Source organism: Pieris brassicae, chromosome 5, assembly GCF_905147105.1.
Source record: "Pieris brassicae chromosome 5, ilPieBrab1.1, whole genome shotgun sequence".
Lineage (NCBI taxonomy): Eukaryota > Metazoa > Arthropoda > Insecta > Lepidoptera > Pieridae > Pieris > Pieris brassicae.
The window spans coordinates 5,189,426-5,209,231 of record NC_059669.1 but is presented as its reverse complement, the minus strand read 5'-3'; the positions used below and the strand labels follow the sequence as shown (position 1 = coordinate 5,209,231).

Below are 19,806 nucleotides of genomic sequence, written 5' to 3'. Positions count from 1 at the left end.
AATTTTCCAAAGTTTTCAATTATTTTTTCCGGGACGAAGACAAAAACAATAAAACGAAACATGGGAATTGGTTCAGCCGTTCTCGAGTAAAAGTGTTCGAAAAAACTTATTTAATTATAAGTACTTTTTTACAAGCGTTGTTAAGCTTGGACTTTACTAAGATCCTTGTACAGTATGCAACATAGTAGCAGCAAAGACATTGCCATTCGAAGTACTAGCAGCAGTGAGGGAGCTGAGTGCAGCCGCTGCGCCTGCGCCGCTGCCTCACCCGCACGACCCACCACCACAACTACTCGACGCCTACCAGTAAGTTGAAGATTTAAGCAGTATATGAATAACTTGTTTGAATAAAACATTATTGTGTTTTTACTTTTATTTAAAAAAATCATAAAAAGTATATATAACGGTAGTGTCAAGACCTTTTTATTTTATTTAAAATTAATAAACTATAAATATGATTGGTATTTTTATATTATTCCAAAATTTGTAATATAAAAGACAGTAATTGTTTTATTCTCGTAAAATTTTGAATTGAATTTAGTGAAGGGTTTTCAAAGATTATCACACTTACGTCGTTGTAATACAAAAGGCATTCCTTACCTACTGATATCAGACAAGCTAAGTCTTTAAATTTATTTAAAAATCTTCTTTCGGGATCATTTTTCTGCTGCCTCGTAAACAGCTACTACTTATAATTGTGACTCAATTAACGCTTGGATTAGCTTTAACATTTTTGTTTATACTATATATATTCATTTGTTTATTATTTGTTTTTACTTTATTTTAGGTATAGGTAGTGTTATATGTTATTTTGAGTCTTTTGTTATTTATTTATTCACTTCTTGTACTTTACCCTCTGTAGGTGTTTCTTTTTTTATTGTTCCATAGGGTTGCCTGGAAGAAATAGCTTGTTAGCGATAACTTACGTAGCCTGCTTTATATGTATGTGTTTGTGTAGGTAACGAAGTGTAAATAAATAAATAAGGCAGATCAAATCAATTTGAATGAAGTTAGAGAAGTGGTAAATTTTAAGAAAATATTTAGATTTGAAGGCTTTTATTTACAAACGTAGTTAGTCATTCTATACAGGTTTTATGTACATCATTTGAAATTTACATTAGGCACGTTTGTTTAAAAATGCTATTGTCCAGAATTAGAAGATTGTTAGAAGTCCTTAGAACTTTTCATTTCTTGATGAATTGAGTGTAGGCGAGGGGAGAAGTTGAGTAGTAGGGGGAGGAGTAGATAGGGGCAGCGGCAGAGTATGCGGAGTAGGTAGAGACGAGGGGAGAGCTCGAGTAAGCTGCTGGTGCTATGTAGGATGCTGAAGGTAAGAGCAAGGGTGCAGAACGCTTCTTGATGTAGTGAGGGCTAGTGTATACTGGAGATGCGTGCAACAGGGAAGAGCCGTAGGTGGTGTAGGTGCTGGCTAGTGGAGCAGAGGCGTAGGTGGTAGCCAGAGGAGCACCGGCGTACGTGGCGGCAAAAGGTCCTGCGGCGTAGGTCGTGGCCAAGGGGCCAGATGCGAAGTAGCTGCTGATCAGAGGAGCAGAACGTTTCTTGATATAGTGTGCGTAACCGTAGTTACCAGAGTAGGCAAGAGCGGGGGATGAGTAGACAACTGGAGATGGATTGTAGATGTGGCTAGCTGCACTGTAGGCAGTGACTGCGGGACCGAATCCGGCAGAGTAGGCCAATGGAGCGGCGCTGATGAGGGCTGGATCGGGTGACGCGGCGGCCACGGCGAGGAAAGCGACAACTGCTACAAACTTGAACATCTTGTTATAATACCTTCGACTGGGATCGACTGATAACTGACTAGAATTGTGCTGCGTATTTATACATATCCCACTTAGTTTTTTTAAGGGCGTACTACTTCATAAACCGGTGCCGTAAGGCTGTCCAGGAAGCTGATATTTACGCTTATGAAGGTCATAGCAAAGCTGAATCGGCACAGTTTATCATCCACGCTGTAAATAATAAGACTAATTAAATATCAACTGAGCATTGCCCGTGAATGTTACCGATAATATTTCAAGTACGCAGGAGTAGTTGCTAACGACAAGTGACATTTTAAACTTGTGCTAATTTTTTTGTTCCAAACTTTGTGTCGCGAGGTAGGTGTCGGTGGGTACTAACGATATTATTAGCTGTCGTTATAGGACCTTTAGAAGTTATCTGATGATCAGTGTAAACTGGTTTTAGGTAGTGGACAAAGAGTAAAATTAATCATTGTACGTTTTTCAGTGGTCATAGTTTAAACATACTAATATTTTTCAATCAACATATAGTAGATTGAACAGATATACCTTCATAATGAATCACCTGCAACCTTCTTAACAAAGTTAATTATTCGATATTTCTTCTGTGGTTTGTTCAGTATTTCTGAGTTTGTTTTACTCTTTATTCATAAAAAAGGTATTACATCTTCCGAATGCTGTTAACTTTTTAATTAAGTCTTTGTATAACTGCATTGTAAACATTAATAAAAGTACCCTGTTAAACACAGCTATGCATGCTCGCACTGATAACACCAAACATAAAGTAACTCTTATATCCAAAGTTTTTAAATTTTTTAACAGTACAATAGTATTGTTGTACAAATTAACTTTGCATTAAATCACATTGTACATTTTTAAATCTAATTGTGTTGAATTATTCTGTAATTTAATTACGTAAAATTAATTCGACCTGAATATAGTAATTCAAAATACACTTCATATTATAGATAATTTATTTTATAAGTATGCTCCCTAGCAGTTTATAATAATCATTCATACATTTGGGTTCAAATTGAGTTACGTTTTTTACGTTTTAAAAGTTTTGTGGTTTATACGTTATATTTTCTCAGGCGTCTTAGGACTTCCATCGCGTAGTTTTTTTTTTCTCCAAAGTACCAAGCGTTGCAGGTTGGAATTGTTAGAATAAATGCTTACGGAAATGAGTCCATTATATCGAAAAAAGTGTTATTAATTTAACAAAGTTAAAATAAATAAATTTATTTATTTAAAACTTTCGTAAGCTTTTGAAGGTCACTTAAGCTTTATAAAAAGCGTACGTAAGTTTTTTTCATAACTGAGTAGGATTCTCTCTTTTACTTTTGTTAGAGAAGACAGGTGAATCCATTACAATAGATTAGCAGTCAGATCTATAGAATTCATTATAATTATATTTTAAATATCCTTTGTCTGGTGTTAAGTATACACAAAAAAGTTCAAGGCTTCTAACAATAAGGAGGATTATTATACAAGCATATTTTTATGGAGCTATACCAGTTACTCAGTCAAAAAAAGTGTAATTTTATTCATAAACAAGTAAAAAATTATAAAAATTACACAAAAATGTACTTCCGTAAGACCATTTAATAAAATGTACGAGTATAATTATTATATAATCCATGTATATTTTGATTTTTAATGCATTTATTATGCCGGCCTTCATAAGTAATCTGATAGTGCGCTGAATTTACTTAATTTGGTTGGTTACAATATCTAGTTTTGTATGTTTAAAACGTTCTTCAAAACTATATATGGTAAAATTTCTTACGGTGGCAACATTTTTACCTATCAGATTTTTTCGATGAAATTGAAAAACCTTTTTTATTCAATGAAATTTAGATATAAAAAATGACATTGTTGTTTTTATCATCCGTCACAAGTTATCACAAGCCTCGTCCGTCAATGTCCACTATGCAAACTTTTTGATTTGGAAGCATCACATTAGTCAACAATTATTTTAAGTAGCTTGAGGACTTGGCTTTATTCTAAAAAACTATTGTGCATTTATTTGCCACGCCTGATATATCTTCTGTGAAATAGGACGCATTGGTATAATGCAAACGCTTGGCTAAATGTAGAATAAAAAAATTTCAGTAATATTTAGTAAAAATAATCATTAAGTTAGGGTTATTTGTCAGGAGTATGAGACAATATATAGTGAAGAAAATGTCTTTTATACGTTTTGGATTGAGTACTCTTTAATGTTTCCTTAACTGAGTAAAATGAAGACTTATACTTTAAAGAAAATTTCTATGGAAATAACTAATAAAGTTTCCATAACTCGTGTGATCTGATAGGCCCTTATTTAGGCCTCTGTAAGTACAAAGTAATTTAAGGCAAAATGTATGTTTAAATCACCTATTTAGCTTCCTATAATTCTTTTTGAGATATTCGGTTGTTGTTTAGTTGCAATTTTATGTTATCATAGCTACTCTAATTATGTAAAAATCCTATTTTTAAAAGAGGCTTTTTGTAAATGAATGAACAGTTTTGATATTTTTGTAGGTATATCTCGTTGATTACTGATTATATGTTATGTTTTTGTCATATGTTCGCCTCTGTGACTAATTATCAAGACTATCACCGGAAATCGACAATCGAAGTCATGTTTCGAAGCAGGAAGCTGATCATTACTTGCCATAAAAATTATCAATTAAACAGACATAGAAATGTGACCATGCTCGCTTATCGCTTCGGCTTTTTGTTAAAAGCCTTAACTGAGTTGCAATTGTTCTATATGTAAGTCGTATATCTATTTTTTGGATCAAGGTTGTGCCTTTAATTGGAATATCTAAGAAAAAACAAACAAGTCGTAATGTCGTTATTATATAAATAACAATGACCGTGAGTCACCTACACTGTATAGGTTCCAGACGTACTAATGCACCTCTTTAAAAGTCAAGGCCCATTAAACCTTCTATATGTGACAAAGTTATTATGCTGTCAGATGGTTCGAGCCCCTGATCGATCGTTGGTTGGCGGTCACCAAAACTATGGCGTTGCAAAGAGTGCGAGCAGCTGTAGAACTTGGTATGTTTATATTTATTTGTCTAATAGAGAACTAGAGATTTTTCAAGATGTTTACTTGTCTCTTTAAAAATCTCTGAAATAAAATAAAACTAGTTTCATCGAGAATGTGTGTATTTTTATTTTTAGTATAGTGAGTTTTCTAAATTTATTATGTAGATAAATTGTATGTATAGCAATTTTGACAGTAGGTTCTGTTGTTGTTTGTATTAAAAATCTAATTAATTAAAAATAAGAACATTTTACTTCCCCAACTTCCAGACAACAGTCCAGACTGTGATTGAATTAAGAGAATTATTCAACTTTACCGAAATTGTAATTGAGTTTGCGTGTCACATTACGCATTTCTGCTAATTGATACTGTCAAATTATAAGGTTGAACTAGTTCTGAGTAAGAAAACTTAACGCGCGACAACCTTTTTTGATAATTGTATTTATTTAATAAAACATAGATTTTATATCGAGAAAAACAACATTCAAAATTCTATTTATACTGTCTTTTTTATATTTTTTAAGTAATAAAAAGTAAATAGTATTAAAATTGTATGATTGTGGACATTCGAGTTTTAACTGCTCTGAACAGTTTTATTTATTATTAAATAATAAAATATAGATGTGTTCTTATATTTAAAAAAAGTTAGTCTCTGTATACCGATATAAAGTGCTTTTTAAAAGAACCCGTTAAATTTGACTTCCGAAAAACAATTTATCGACTTACCACAAGGTAAACAATGGTAAATATCTTAAAAACTGTTATAATGGAACCAAAGTACGTAAATATAGCGAACAAAAGATCTGTTTTCGAAAATAAAAGGCATACCTAATTGTGGTGGGGGCAAAAGGGGAAAGTTCACACCCCAAGCTAGGGCACCCATTTAGATAACAATCGGCTTCTAAACGGCGCCGTAACATGAAAGCCTTTATTGGTCCGAAACAAATAAAAGATGCCGCGAAATGTTCTTATCATATCTTTGATTCCAAAAGACATTTCTTTGAAATATTGAGAGTTAATTCCTCAAAGCTCACTTCTTTGTTCCTTTCTTCCTTCATACCTCTTTACTGATGTATTGTTTACTTTTTAGATCGACCCGTTGACGGAGAACACATTGTGAAACATAGCACATCCTCAGTGGATACAGCGGCATGGTAAGCCACTTATAATTGACGTGGAGACCTGAATAATTGTTTAAATTCCGTCCTCCAATCAGCCTTGGAGGACATGTTCGCAATTGTTTTTTGATTGTGCCAAGTAGATTGGGATTATTTTTTTACTTTGAAGACAGATGCCTTTGCCTGAAAAGGGCCGTCAATTATAAAGCATGATGTTTCAGATATTTGATATTCCTTTCACCGTATTTACGCGTATTAATCATACCCATAGGGATGTATTAATTGGTGCATAGATGGGGTACGAACGCACGACCTCAGTGTTGAGAGGTCACTTAATAAACCAGACCAAATTATTAAACAACGAACATTTTTTTAAAACATAAATTACAGATTTTATGCTATAGATATATCGTTTCCTGTTTGTATGAATATAATGCATTTCCCACCTAAGCCTTACGTAAGCTTTGAAGTAAAATTTGAATAATCTCCTGTGCACTACACAGAACGTGAAAGAAAACTGTTGCAGTAAATAATAAAAAATACATTTATTGAAAAATTATTTTAATATGCATTTGTTGCACTCCTGACAAGATGCTATTTTTGCATTACAACAAACCACAGTTGTTTACAAATTATATTGTATTATACTAAAATTTTAAAAATCCAAATAGTTATATAATTATTCAATCCGAATAATGGAATATACTCATGAATATAACGTTTTTCTAAATAGTCCTATTTTTATTTATACATTTTTAAGCGATTAGTTGTTCTCGTAGTATATTATCTTCAAGAATCAATTCTCTTAAACGTTATAACAGTAGTAAGACATACCTATTCATTAAAATCGTACATTTATTTTTTAATATCTGCTAAATGAATATTCATATTATTACGTAACCATACTAAAGACAAGGAAATTTTAAATATTGAAAATTACTGCCGATACTCTCTGTTCCTGTGTATCCTCGTTATATTTATGCGAAGGATTCAGGTGCGCTCCGTAATAACTTATATCCCCAGTACAATAACCCATTGTGTGGCCCGCTCTTATTTTATCACTCTAAATTAAAGTCTATATCGTCGCCGTGTATTGAAAACCATTTTGCTTGAATATTACTTTAATAATGAGTACATGTAGTACGAATACAAATATATTACCTAAAATTATTTTACCACGCCTCCCAAGGGTGAATTATATTGAGCGCAATTGCCTTTTTTGGTATTTTATGGACCGAACCGTTTCTTTTCGATTGACGACCTTTCCCAACTGAAGAACTTCCTTGTCGTTGTTACTATATTTATAGGTATGTATCTATACAAATATAGTAGTTAGTTAGATATTATAATTAATAAAGGGGTATAGTTCTCGGGTCTCCCGAAGCCCATTTTGCAACATTAAGTTGCTTTTTCGTGGTAATCGGATTTGCAAAGTATGTCGGAGAAAAACGAGAGTTCTCCGCCAAGTCTTAAAAAATAAATAAATCAGTGTTATAACCCTTTTTAGTTCTGGGCCTCAGATTTTTGTATCAGTTTCATGATCATTTTTTATTCTAATATGCAAGTAGGTGATCAGCCTTCTGGGCCTGATGCAGGACTTTTTGGGTCTAAGGCAAGCCGGTTTCCTCACGATGTTTTCCTTCACAGTTCGAGTAAATGTTAAATGCGCACATAGAAAGAAAGTCCATTGGTGCACAGCCAGGATTGAACCTACGACCTCGGGGATGAGAGTCGCATGCTAAAGTCACTAGGCTCTCTGCCGTCACGTCTATATGTCTGATTTAAATTCCCATTAAATTACAGAAGCTCTAGGAATCATCTAAATCGTTTTATGTTGTTTTAGTTTATATCACATGAGGCTTGTCTGGCGTTCCATCGGTGGGGCTGAAGAAGGTACTCTAGGAGGAAGCGTGAGGCTTCTTGAGGCGGCTTGTGCAACCGCTTTGCACTACGCCGACTTAGTACACGGTGCATTAGCTGATCAGGGATATTACGAAAACCATGGTATTTATTAATAAGAGATTGAAGCATCTAAAAACAAACAATTTAAAATATAGCTCTGACGTCTCAAATTAAATGCAAAGCTTACTTAGTTTTGATTAATATTATATTCAACCATTCAGGTAAATTATTTTCTTGCAGGTAAGTCGCAAACGAACTTCGATTTCTCTTCGTCTTTGCACTAATTTCTTACTTTAAGAACTCTGGGCGTATTGTGTAAATGGGCGGAATATATTGATCAGCGAACTTTCGTAATAACAGGAGTCAAATTATATACGTTTCAATGATATTCATCAAGTTTGTATCACTTCGTTTAACATGATGGGAGATTTTCTTTATAATTATTTTACCCGTACTAACGAGTTCTCGTATGAAGCGGAGGTTCCCTACAGTGTTGTAGTCACTTACGTTTATTTCACTCACTTACCTTGCTTCCTAGTGTAAATTTGAAGATAACGAAACGAAACCATCGGAAAGAGCATCATGATGTTTTCAGCATGCTATGCACAGACTTGAATATTTGTACTGTTACGGTGATATAATAGAAATATTTATTTCACGAACAAGCGCTTTTAAGTAGTGAACTAAAATATCTAAACAAGTTACGATACTGTTCGAAAAGAAACGTACCTACGTTTCTTTATTATATTAATTTTATTTCGTAACTATGAAAAACTCTGTGTTGCCAACTATCGTTACTATTAAATTAGGTCCTTACATATGAAATTAGCGTATTTCGTACTGGCCACTTTAATCACGATGTTCTCCTCTTTGGTAAGGAATTCCAAATTCAAATTTGTACAGCTATTTACTCATGTATTTGTGCTACGATGACCGTCATTCATTTGTTTTATTCTGTTTGCATCACTTATTTAACAAAATGGAAAACTTAAAGTATCGCATTATTTACGAGTACGAGTTCCGCCGTGGCACTAGTGCTGCGGAAACGACTCGAAGGGTGAATGATGTGTATGGCGGTCATGTTGCAAAAGAAAACACAGTTCGTTTTTGGTTCCAACGTTTTCGTTCTGGAAATTTCGACCTGCAGAACAAGCCCCGTGGATCGCCTGAGACCCAAGTTGATAATGAAGTATTGAAGGCTATTGTGGAAGCGGATCCATCGCAAAGCACGTCCGAGTTAGCTGCAGGCTGTGGTGTTAGTGATAAAACTGTTTTAATTCACTTGAAGCAAATTGGGAAGATTAAAAAGCTTGAAAGGTGGGTACCTCACGAATTGACTGAAACAAACCGGCAAACGCGCGTCGACTGCTGCGTTACATTACTGAACCGGCACAATAATGAAGGTATTTTAAACCGAATCATTATGACCTGTGATGAAAAATGGATTCTTTACGATAATCGGAAGCCTGCCTGCCTGCCCCATGCGAAAATTAACCCCAAAAAAGTTACTTGTAAGCGTTTGGTGGACTAGTGCCGGTATTGTTCATTGCAGTTTTCTCAAATCTGGCCAGAATATTACGGCTGATGTCTATTGTCAGCAATTGCAAACCATGATGGAAAAGCTAGCGGCTAAACAACCTAGGCTGGTCAATCGCTCCACGCCACTGTTACTTCACGACAACGCTAGACCACACACTGCACAACAGACGGCTACCAAATTAGAAGAGCTTCAATTGGAATGTCTAAGACATCCTCCGTACTCCCCGGACCTTGCTCCAACAGATTACCATTTTTTTCGAAATTTGGACAACTTCTTGCAAGGGAAAAAATTTAACTCTGATGGGGTAGTCCAAATCACCTTCACAGATTTTATTGATTCCCGTTCGACTGGTTTTTTTAGTAAAGGCATCAATGAACTACCTATGAGATGGCAAAAGTGCATAGAAAACAATGGTTCATACTTTGATTAATTAAATACAATATATTTAAAAATATTCGACTTTTTGTTTCTCCCATACAAAACGCCAATTTCATATGTAAGGACCTAATATTGTGTATGTAGTAATAGTTCCAGCCATAGTTTCGGAAAGTATTTGGAATTGAAACATTATTGAAAATGGGGGAACTTTGAAGGATGTTCTTCAATTTTGAATGCATCGCATTAAAACAATTCCCTGAAACCCTGCAACTATTACCTGAAACGTTATCGAAAATTACGTGATAAAGCCAAAACACAAAATAGGCTGCCTGACGCGTGTTGCGTTCACTTAATTTTAGCACTCTGTTGGAGACCCTGCCCTCTCATACATAAATATTTAGATGTTTGTAGCAGTTGTCTAAAATAAGCGGAATTATGAAGTTCTCAATTAATACACTCGACATTACAACATTAACTAAATTTAATTTAATGTGTAAATTGTCTTAAGAACACATTGATTTTATTTAACAATTTTGGAAGTAAGAAGGTTACTTATATATATATATATATATAATCCTAATTTTAATGAAATAAAAAAAAACAGTAACGCTAAAATATTTTTGGTTTGGTCCTCTGAGGTCTGTGTCTGTTTCGTAATTAGTCGGGTAACTATCCTCGCGATGTTTTCCTTCACTGTGCGAGCGAGTATTAAATGCGTAAATTGTTATCCATTGGTACGGCCGCGGAATGAAATCAACGACCCCAGTGATAAGAATACGCTGTTACCACTAAACGATTACTTCTAATTAATAAACCGGACTATTAATAATATTATATAATATGCCTAGTTTGTATATGGAATAAGTTTATCATTACAATTTTATGGATATAAATAATGTTAATTATAAGGTAAAATATTTATTTTGTAACCCACAAAAGTCCATGATAATATTAGCTTCACACTATTGAATATGTTCCCCATATTTCGTCGTGAAAGGTCGTAACAAATTCGATTTTTTTGCCCTTTGTGTTTTATTTTTAGGCTGGTAATGGATTTATCTGACATGAAGTATTTAGTTCTAAGTGAAAAGGATGTACTAATGTGAGCACTGTGTGTCACCATATATATATATATATATATATATATTCCATTGTCTCTAGCTGGTTATTGTAAGACAGACAGTAGGTCATATATTCGTAACAAAAATACACATGTAAATGCCGTAGCTAAATGAATGAACTTCTTAGATTACGTCCCGGTTATATAAATGTGATAACTGGACTATTATACTTCACAACTTACCAACTAGAAAGAATAGGATTTGTCAAGGAAATTTGTCGAAAGTTTGTTAAAATAAAACAGTGAGTAGTAGAGGATGACTTATATATAAAATAGAATCATTAAAGGATTTATTCAATGTAGTTTAAATTTTCAGGTCAGAATAAATCAACTGAAGAGATTTGTACAATTGTTAACAATTTGGAGTATGTTCGCCGTTCTCTGTCAGAATACGACGATGAGCAGATGTAAGTATGCAAAGCTTTGTAAAGTTAGAGACGGTTACAGCTTTGATCACGCTAAGACGTAAGCTTCCGTCACTATTAAACGCTTTAAGGTGATACCTTCAACCAAGTCTTAATATATACCTTATAACACAAGTAAAAAATAATAACCATCTTATTTATATTTTAAGATTTTTGGTCAAATCTATCGAAAGAACATATTATAACAAAAACATGAAAAATGAATGTATGATATTAGCTATTATAAAAATTAATGAGTTCGTTAATGTATTTTATCTTTGGCAACAGATGATAATATTAATTTAAGTAATACCTAATCGATTAATTATTTTTGTAATCATAATACAGTTTATCGTAAAACTTACCTCGTGCGAATTATCAATATAATTATCAATTTGTGAAATGATTGATGATATATGAGAAGTATTGTCTTTCGTTAATAGTGTTACGAAGACGGGTCGACTACAATGTTTCTAGATTTTTCCACTAGTTAGAGAACTTTTCAGCAGGCTGAAAAGTGATTTCTGACCGTTTCAGGAGAGGCTCAATCACATATTAGTTAATTGTAATTTCCATAATGTTACCCTAGTTTTCAGGAAGCTGAAACATTTTTTCAGTCAGTTTCAGAACATGTGTAGTCGAGTGGTGCAGTTTTCAGGAGACCCGTTTTCAGGCGTTTTCAGGCCTAGTTATACCCCTTTGATGAAGGAATATTCTAGACCGAACTTTCTAGGTGTGAGACAAGGACGAAATGATACGAGAGAGAGAGAGAGAAGATCAGAACTTTCTCGAAACTAGACGAGAGCTAGCACTCTAGAACGCCGTACGACAAGGACGGAGCAACGTGCGAAAGAGACAAAGAGTGCGAACGTTCTAGAATTGTGCAATCGCTACTCAGTAGCAAGCCCGCCTAGAAAGTTCTCGAATATTGTTTAGAATTATTCCCAGGGATATATAAGCGAGCCGAAACGCGACTAGTCACTTAGTTTTGAATGCGATTACACGAGAGAAACACCGAAGCGATAAAGTGCGAATAAAGTGAATATAAGTGATAAAGTACTGTGTGAAGTGTGCATAAGTGAAGTATTTAGTGACTGTGTTTTTGTGTGTTATTAGTGAATCTCTGTAATTAATTTTGTGCCCATAAATTCCTCATTGATTTTTCAAGAAATAAACCCTTGAAGAAATCTACGGCATTTTCTATCCGATCCCCTAGCTCGTAACAATAGTTTTTACACAATGAAAGAAAACATTTATTTTACTGGATTGAAGCTATGTTATAAACTTATAATTATTTTACATAATTTTTCCGAAGTTTCGCGTGCGTGGTCACGGTCACCGTGTAAAATAATTATAAGTTTACAATAATACATAACTTCAATCCGGTAAAAAAGTGTTTTCTTTCGATATATGAGAAGTTATTTAAATAAAGAGAAAAGCATGGACGATATGAACGATTTTTTAATAAGTAACACAGATTGAACCTTTTCTATTCTACCTAACACATCATGCCTCACATCACTATGCTAGCGTAAACGACTTGAAAATTTGTTATGATATATTTTTCCGATCTAGACTTTAACCACGATATTGCTTTATGTTTACCTATACGTATTTTGACATCTCCTAGTATTTAACGATTCTTTTTAAACGATTAATTAAATAATAGAATCCTACATTATTATTATAATACTTATAAACAGTTCTAACGACGAGAATTCCCGCCAACTGGTTCGCGGTGCTTTGGGTACCCTAGAGTGTCGGTCGATCCGTGCCGCCGTTCCGCTTGCGGTGAGGGCTCGGCCCCCTCTCCGCAAGGCTGTCTTCCACCTCGCCTGGTCTCCTGACTCACTCCCCACACAGCAGGTGAGAATTAGAACCCATCTTGAGCTTGACTTATTGTGGCAATTAAACACTGTTCTGTCACACTATCAGTTAAATAATTGTACCTTTTTCTAAGAATTTAACGTAATAAGTTTTCTTTTTACAATTTACCAAATTCAAATAGGTATTTGGATTTAACTTATATTTTAGATACGTAAGACATATATCAGTTTTCATTTTGCAATTACAGAGATAAAACATAGCCAACTTAAGATTAATAATAGTTTTATTATTATTATTTTGTGTGTATACCTAGTCTGGCTCTAAATACTGAAATAAAGTAAAAAAAAACTATTGCAAATAACATTTATTACTTTTGCTGTGTATTAGTTTAATACATAAATATAAAACAATTTAAAATTTATAAAGCTTATTCCTTTAAACGTTGAGGCCAGACATCAAAGCACGCGCTCTTTCTATGGGAAAATTCTTCATTTTGTGTTTGTTAGGGACTCCAAATTACCGTGGCGTTTAAAGCAAGTAATCTCTAAAACTATAATCCAGCGGCTTAATATGGGGACTAGACGAAGGCCAGTCATTAGCTCTGATGAAGTCGGAAACGTAATCGAAATACGAAAAAATATCATCCGTAAACCATTTTTTTTCTGTGACCTCCCTTTGCGTACCGCTTCAGTAGTTGTTTCGGTTTTACCACTCCATTCTTCTTGAAATATTAGATAAGACATGACTAGTACGTCTCTTATAGACTACATGTCCTAAGTCACCTTTTAAAATAGGCGACATGGTTCTAGGTGTTATCTTCCTATCTTCCTTTTCCTTACTGCTTTGACTACCTTTATTAAACGAACCCTACGTGGACGGCCAGATCTTTTCCTGTTACAAACATTTTACTAATACCAAGCGTATGAAGAGACTTAAAATTGCATTTAGCTCCATACCTACTTTGTTTAATGCAATCACAGCAATTCGGTTCTCTTTATCACCCCACGATCAATTTTCAATTGTAACAATATTTATGGCCAGACTAAGTATAAAGATAAAAATACTATCGTTCCTGTTTCGAGTGATCTTATGAACGAGATCTTGTTATTTAACTCAAATTTTATTTCAAACGCGGTATTTATAACTTCAGTTCGAATTACTGTATATCCATTTGAATTATTTAAAATTGTCTGTTGTTAACCTTTCATGTTTATGCGTCCTGAATAATATTGAGGTATGGTGAGGTAACCATCAAAAAATTAAAAACGCAACGACTTTTTGTGAACTCTCAAACATAAAAGGGAGCGTTCACTCTGCAATAAATAAAACAAGATAGTATCGTGTTAAAAGTAGATATAAATCCCTTGAGCGCTTCGTTTCCCAACTTAAGTTTTTGAAAAGGTCAAACAGTTTCATGAAACCTCACTCTTTCAGGCTATGAAGGGCTTTAACTCGACCTCGCTGTAACTTTTAAACTACATAATTTTGTTATGACAGTGCAGCACTTTGTTCCACTTAAGAACTTTGTTATACGTCGAGAGCATTTAAATCGAGGTCCTTTTAAAGTGTTCATTTTAGCCCAAACGTAACACCAAGGGTATATTAAGAATATACTCAAAGCAATTTAACTTTTTGAAAGCTACGTTACAATTTTAATTAAGTTTCAAAACAATCATGAACATATTGACAAAGTTTATTGACATCATAAATGTATTTATTGCTATCCTAACTCGATACAAGTACTGCTACTTCATACCCAGGCAATAACACCGCTATTGGAGTATTTGGATCAACATCTATCATCTTTGAACACGTGGTTGTTGCCTCGAGCCTTCACAAGGGCTTTAGCGGCCTGTTGGAACGCTGTGCTCAAGGAGGTGTCGAATCAAGCAGACTCCGGAGGCGCAGAGAAACCCCGGGTCTATCATCACAGATTAAAGGAAGCGTTGGATCTTCTTGCTGAATTCATCCACGCCGAAGGAAAAGGTACTCATTATTTGAATAAGAAAAAATACGTTTCTATATAGTTTATTCTTGGGTCTTATACAAATTCACATTGGTATAAGTTTATTCATCAAAGTAAGTTTTAATGATTTCACGCGTGAATTGCTTTATGAAGAAGCATTGTATGCGGACAGAACGTAGACATAGGTAAAAGTATCAATCAATTATATGCGATAAAATCTCGGCCACGGGTCTGCCTAACTCAAATATGTTGACTCTACGTTTAATAAAACATCTTTGATAATATTAGGTCTTCCAATGACGGAAGTGCACAATGCCGAATGGAAACGTCTAGAACAGCGAATGCAATATCACCAAGCACCAACTGAAGAGTTGCTAGAGATTTGGCTAGAGGACCGGTTAACAGATCAAGGGCGGACACCATTGCCTTCGCCTTATGGGTCCATCTTAATCAGGTACGTGCTATTGTGAACTTAAAATCTTTACAATATTAACATTTTTTAACACATTATATTTGTTCACTAGCTTTATTTGTATAATTGTGATTGTTTTACGTTTTTTACATCTTTCGTGCATCACTCCAGATTGGATTTAAATATGCCGAGTAGAAATGGTTAAACTATATCGTGTTTAGTTCGAAAAAAAATGTATAATAATAAGAACTTAACGAAGTACCCACATTTACAAGTGTGTGATAGTTTAAAAAATATTTATCAATTTTATGATATGCTATTGTTCTAATTAGATAGTATTTAACGCAACTAATCGTTCTGAAATAACTGAAAAATTTAAGCACAATATTTCGACTCAAGGGTGCTCAAAATCTGCCAGATTAAATAAGTAATTGAAAAGCTCTGACAAATTCCACTAGACGTTGAACTAAAAGGATTTAGGGAAATTACGACCGTTTGACTCACATTAATTCCTCTTTAGCGTAATAAATAAAGGTTCATCAAGCTTATGACTATAGAGTCAGACATAGGGGCGACTTGTATTTAATTAGAAATACCTGTTTTTTTTCTAAATCGTTAAAAACAAAACACTTGCGGCATTAATCAATGAACTAAACTAAAAAAAGGCTAATATTATTATATTAGCGTTTCTTCCGTTAAAAAATTACACTTATGCGCCTAAAGAAGTTTCACGTCAAGAAATAATTTGATGCAATTAGAAAATTCTATCACCGCCTCTGTAGCTAAAACGTTATCTTACGTGTACATGGGATTAACCCCAGGTAGATATATTAAAGTAGTGGCGGAGAGTTTCTTGGCAGCTCGGCATCTTTCGATCTCCGCGCCTCATTTGAGTATTGTTATTTTTATTGACCCTCATAAGTGACATTACGTAATAGATAATAATTTGACTGTTCTCGACTAAAGGCTAATTTTCTGATTCTTATCCTCAGGTTTCTATAGCGAAACTACAATTTTTGTCCTACCTGAAGTGTTAAGTTTGAATATTAAATATTCTTCTAATTCAGTTAGTTATTACTATAAAATAAATATACCACTACTATACTATAAGAAATATATAATTACTATGATATCTACACATTAATACATTTGCAATAATAATACTTGTTTAGTATTTTCATCTTTTATCGTAAACAATTAACAATGTTTTACCATAGTCGTGAAATACGCTTTTTAAATACGGTTATAAATGTTATCTAACATTGTTACAGAGTGTACTTCAATCACGACTCGCTATGTGTGGAAATACTGTCGGCGCGTGACGTGATTCCGCTCGATCCGAACGGATTAAGCGACCCTTTCGTGGTCCTCGAGTTGCTACCCAAGAGGCTCTTCCCTAAAACACACGAACAGACCACTAATGTACAAAAGGTGAGCAATATTTAATTACTTATAGAGTATGTTACAACTTTGCTGTAATTATTTCTCATACTTCACGCGAAAGAAGATACGATCAGGAAACTAGGTTACCTGCTTGCTGAAAAACTAACAAAGACATAAATGTAGAAATCTCAGAAATATATAAATGGTTTAAAGAAAGGCTACTCGCCTTCACTTAAATTATCGTGAAATTGAAATCGTTAATTGGCTATAAAGTGTTTTAAAATTTATACCAAAACCGGTAGTTCTATATGTTTTTGGTAGAAGCGAGTTGCGATTACAAAGTTTTTATAATTTGATTAATTTTTGTGCTATAATAGTACTACTATTTTATAGTATATAATTAATTGATTCGAAATTGTTTGCTATACTATTTTTTTCCTATATCGACAGACAACCTGACCAAAGTGGTTGCTAATAAATTTATTATTTTGCTACTTGAATTATATTTAAGAATTCAACTATTTTAAAAGAATAGCATATAAGTTAAAAGGTCAAAGAATAGAAACTTTTGTTATTATTATTACTACTATAATAATTTTATTGTAATCATAAAACGCAGTTATATGAAACCCTTTTGATGCATAATAATGGAACACTATATATGGGGAAAGTAAATGAATCGTCTCAGAGGTTTCATTTGTTTAGAGTAAAACCATTTACACGCGTGCGTCATTTGATTCTATTTGTCGTTCAAGTTTCTTAATTTATATTTACAGTGTATTAATAATATGTATGAATGTTTTGAAGAAATAAAACTAAACAAGTCGGTCCCTTATTGCCAATAATGTTAATAATACGTACGTACGATGTCTTAGCGGTTAACGCATATGCCGTATAACAAGTTCTCGATTTGATTCCCGGAGAAAGTTTCAGTAATTATTCTGGATCTTCATCAATTAATCACCTACTTAAAATAAAAACTACGCAGAAGTATGTCTGCTGCATAAGTAATTGAGGGTTTTTATTTCAAGAAAAGGATCATATAAATTTTGTGAATTAAAATTATATACGTACTTTTTTTATAAAATTATAGTTATACATAATCTGAGCATGTGACAAGATCACTATCATTGATGCTTCCACGCCTATAGACATTACGACAGGTTTAAAATTATGAATCAACTGCTGTACATTTTAATAACACTCCTTTGTACTTGGAAACAGCTGTTCTATAATGTTACGTAATTAGAACTTTGAAAGTCCGGAATCACTTTTTAATTTTTGTTGTTGCTTTCCACGAGTTGTCCAATAAATTTAGGTCTTAATTACATTAATACCTTAATGTTATTACTGACTTTAAATATTTCCTTCCGACATACACACGCTTTTGGACACATTGAATTCTTTTTAGTCTTCTTGGAGATTAGAAGAAACATACATTTTATATAAACCGAATTTAATGACGTGGAATAAGTGATACCTGTATTTTATATTCCATAATAATCATATCTTATTTTGTTTTATTTTAAGTAATATTCATTGTTAATTTTATATTCAAATTAATTATAAAACTAGAAAATAATAAGCAATAGCTACCTCGAACGTTATCAACTATTCTAACATGACAGTGCATACGAATTAATATAGATTTAAATCTATGATGGTAGATAATTGATTAATTAATTAACCTAATTTAGGCAATGTCCTTTGAAATAAAACTATATGAAATGTATTAAAAATATTCTGAGATCGTGTGTTCGAACTCACGGCACATATGACTCATTCTTCAATGTACGCAATTAACCTTACGAAGAAAATCTAAAAAGAATTAGACTAAGCTTCTAAGCCGAGGCTAAGCGCACTCTATAACTTTCATATGTCACGCTCAAATATATTTCTGTCATAGCGAAATAAGTCCGGACTTTCCCTTAGAGCCAACGAACCCAAAACAAATGAATATCATTCATTCATTTGTTTTGTGTATTGATAAAAAAAACATGATAATAAGACGTTGTAATTACAATTTTAAAATATTGTTAGAAAACACTGAACCCCGTGTGGGACGAGTGTTTCGAGTTTGCCGTGTCCTTGGAGGCATGTCGATCACCGCAAGCGACCCTGGCTTTATCCGTGTGGGATCGGGATGTGCTAACCGCGGATGATTTCGCCGGGGAAGCATTTGTACCCATCTCACGTGTGCCCGGCGTCAATAGTCACGCACCGCCGGACCCTCTGAGGCCCATAGAGCTACCACTTATGCAGTTACACGATAGGGGTAAGTGTTTATTTGTGTTTAAATCAAAGTGAAATAAATTATTACAAAACAATTCTCGTCTTAGCAAGTACGCACCCTCACCCAGCAAGCATGGACCATAAAAAGAGCCGGCAAAAAAGTTTGTCGCGTGTAACTCTGAATGAAGTTTTAATTGGCTGTAGTATATATTTAGATGTAAGAGGAGGTGTTTTTGTTATCTGTTACTACTCCCCATATTCTAAAACACACTATGAATAACTATTAAACAATAATTAATACCTTTATATTGAGAAGTTTATAAATTCAAATTGGGACATTTCGCTCGCTTCTATCCTTGGCGATATCTACTCTACGAAATTTATGATATTAATTGTACATTTTGAATTGTACATCTCCTTCGTTTTTTTGTAATCGGTTTATTTGGATACATTTGTTCTGATTTCTGATTCTGAAATTTCTATGACAATATCATCTTACGACAATGAGTTAGTTTTTGTATAATTTCTAGAGCAAAGAAACACAGATAATATATTAGATCATTAATATAATATTAGGATTTCACAGAAAATTTTGCGTCTAAATAAATGTGTTAATATGTAACGGACATTTTCAGTACCTTAAGAAAACTAACAACTAACAAATATAACTCTAAAATCCTACTGAAAAATACGCAACTATATGACGCTACTAAAGATAATATAGGCG

The 19,806-nt window shown here is 33.7% G+C and overlaps 2 protein-coding genes across 2 annotated transcripts in view; one reads left to right on the top strand and one right to left on the bottom strand.

Moving 5' to 3' along the window:
• The window catches only part of LOC123709739 (BAI1-associated protein 3), a 63,966-nt gene that overhangs the window by 41,258 nt on the left and 2,902 nt on the right, over positions 1-19,806 (top strand). Inside the window, exons 16-25 of the mRNA XM_045661265.1 lie at positions 174-306; positions 4,726-4,808; positions 5,888-5,951; positions 7,759-7,919; positions 11,172-11,262; positions 12,963-13,125; positions 14,847-15,072; positions 15,341-15,506; positions 16,736-16,895; positions 18,888-19,122. Of these exons, the coding sequence (XP_045517221.1) occupies positions 174-306; positions 4,726-4,808; positions 5,888-5,951; positions 7,759-7,919; positions 11,172-11,262; positions 12,963-13,125; positions 14,847-15,072; positions 15,341-15,506; positions 16,736-16,895; positions 18,888-19,122 (1,482 nt within the window). The remainder of the gene's footprint in view (positions 1-173; positions 307-4,725; positions 4,809-5,887; positions 5,952-7,758; positions 7,920-11,171; positions 11,263-12,962; positions 13,126-14,846; positions 15,073-15,340; positions 15,507-16,735; positions 16,896-18,887; positions 19,123-19,806) is intronic.
• LOC123709737 (cuticle protein 38-like) lies at positions 1,040-1,820 on the bottom strand. Its single transcript, XM_045661262.1, has one exon. The coding sequence runs from the start codon at positions 1,776-1,778 to the stop codon at positions 1,185-1,187; it is 594 nt and encodes a 197-aa protein (XP_045517218.1). The 5' UTR covers positions 1,779-1,820; the 3' UTR covers positions 1,040-1,184.

Excerpts from the sequence above, each read along its gene's own strand:
- LOC123709737 (XM_045661262.1), bottom strand. The coding sequence starts at position 1,778 with ATGTTCAAGTTTGTAGCAGTTGTCGCTTTCCTCGCCGTGGCCGCCGCG.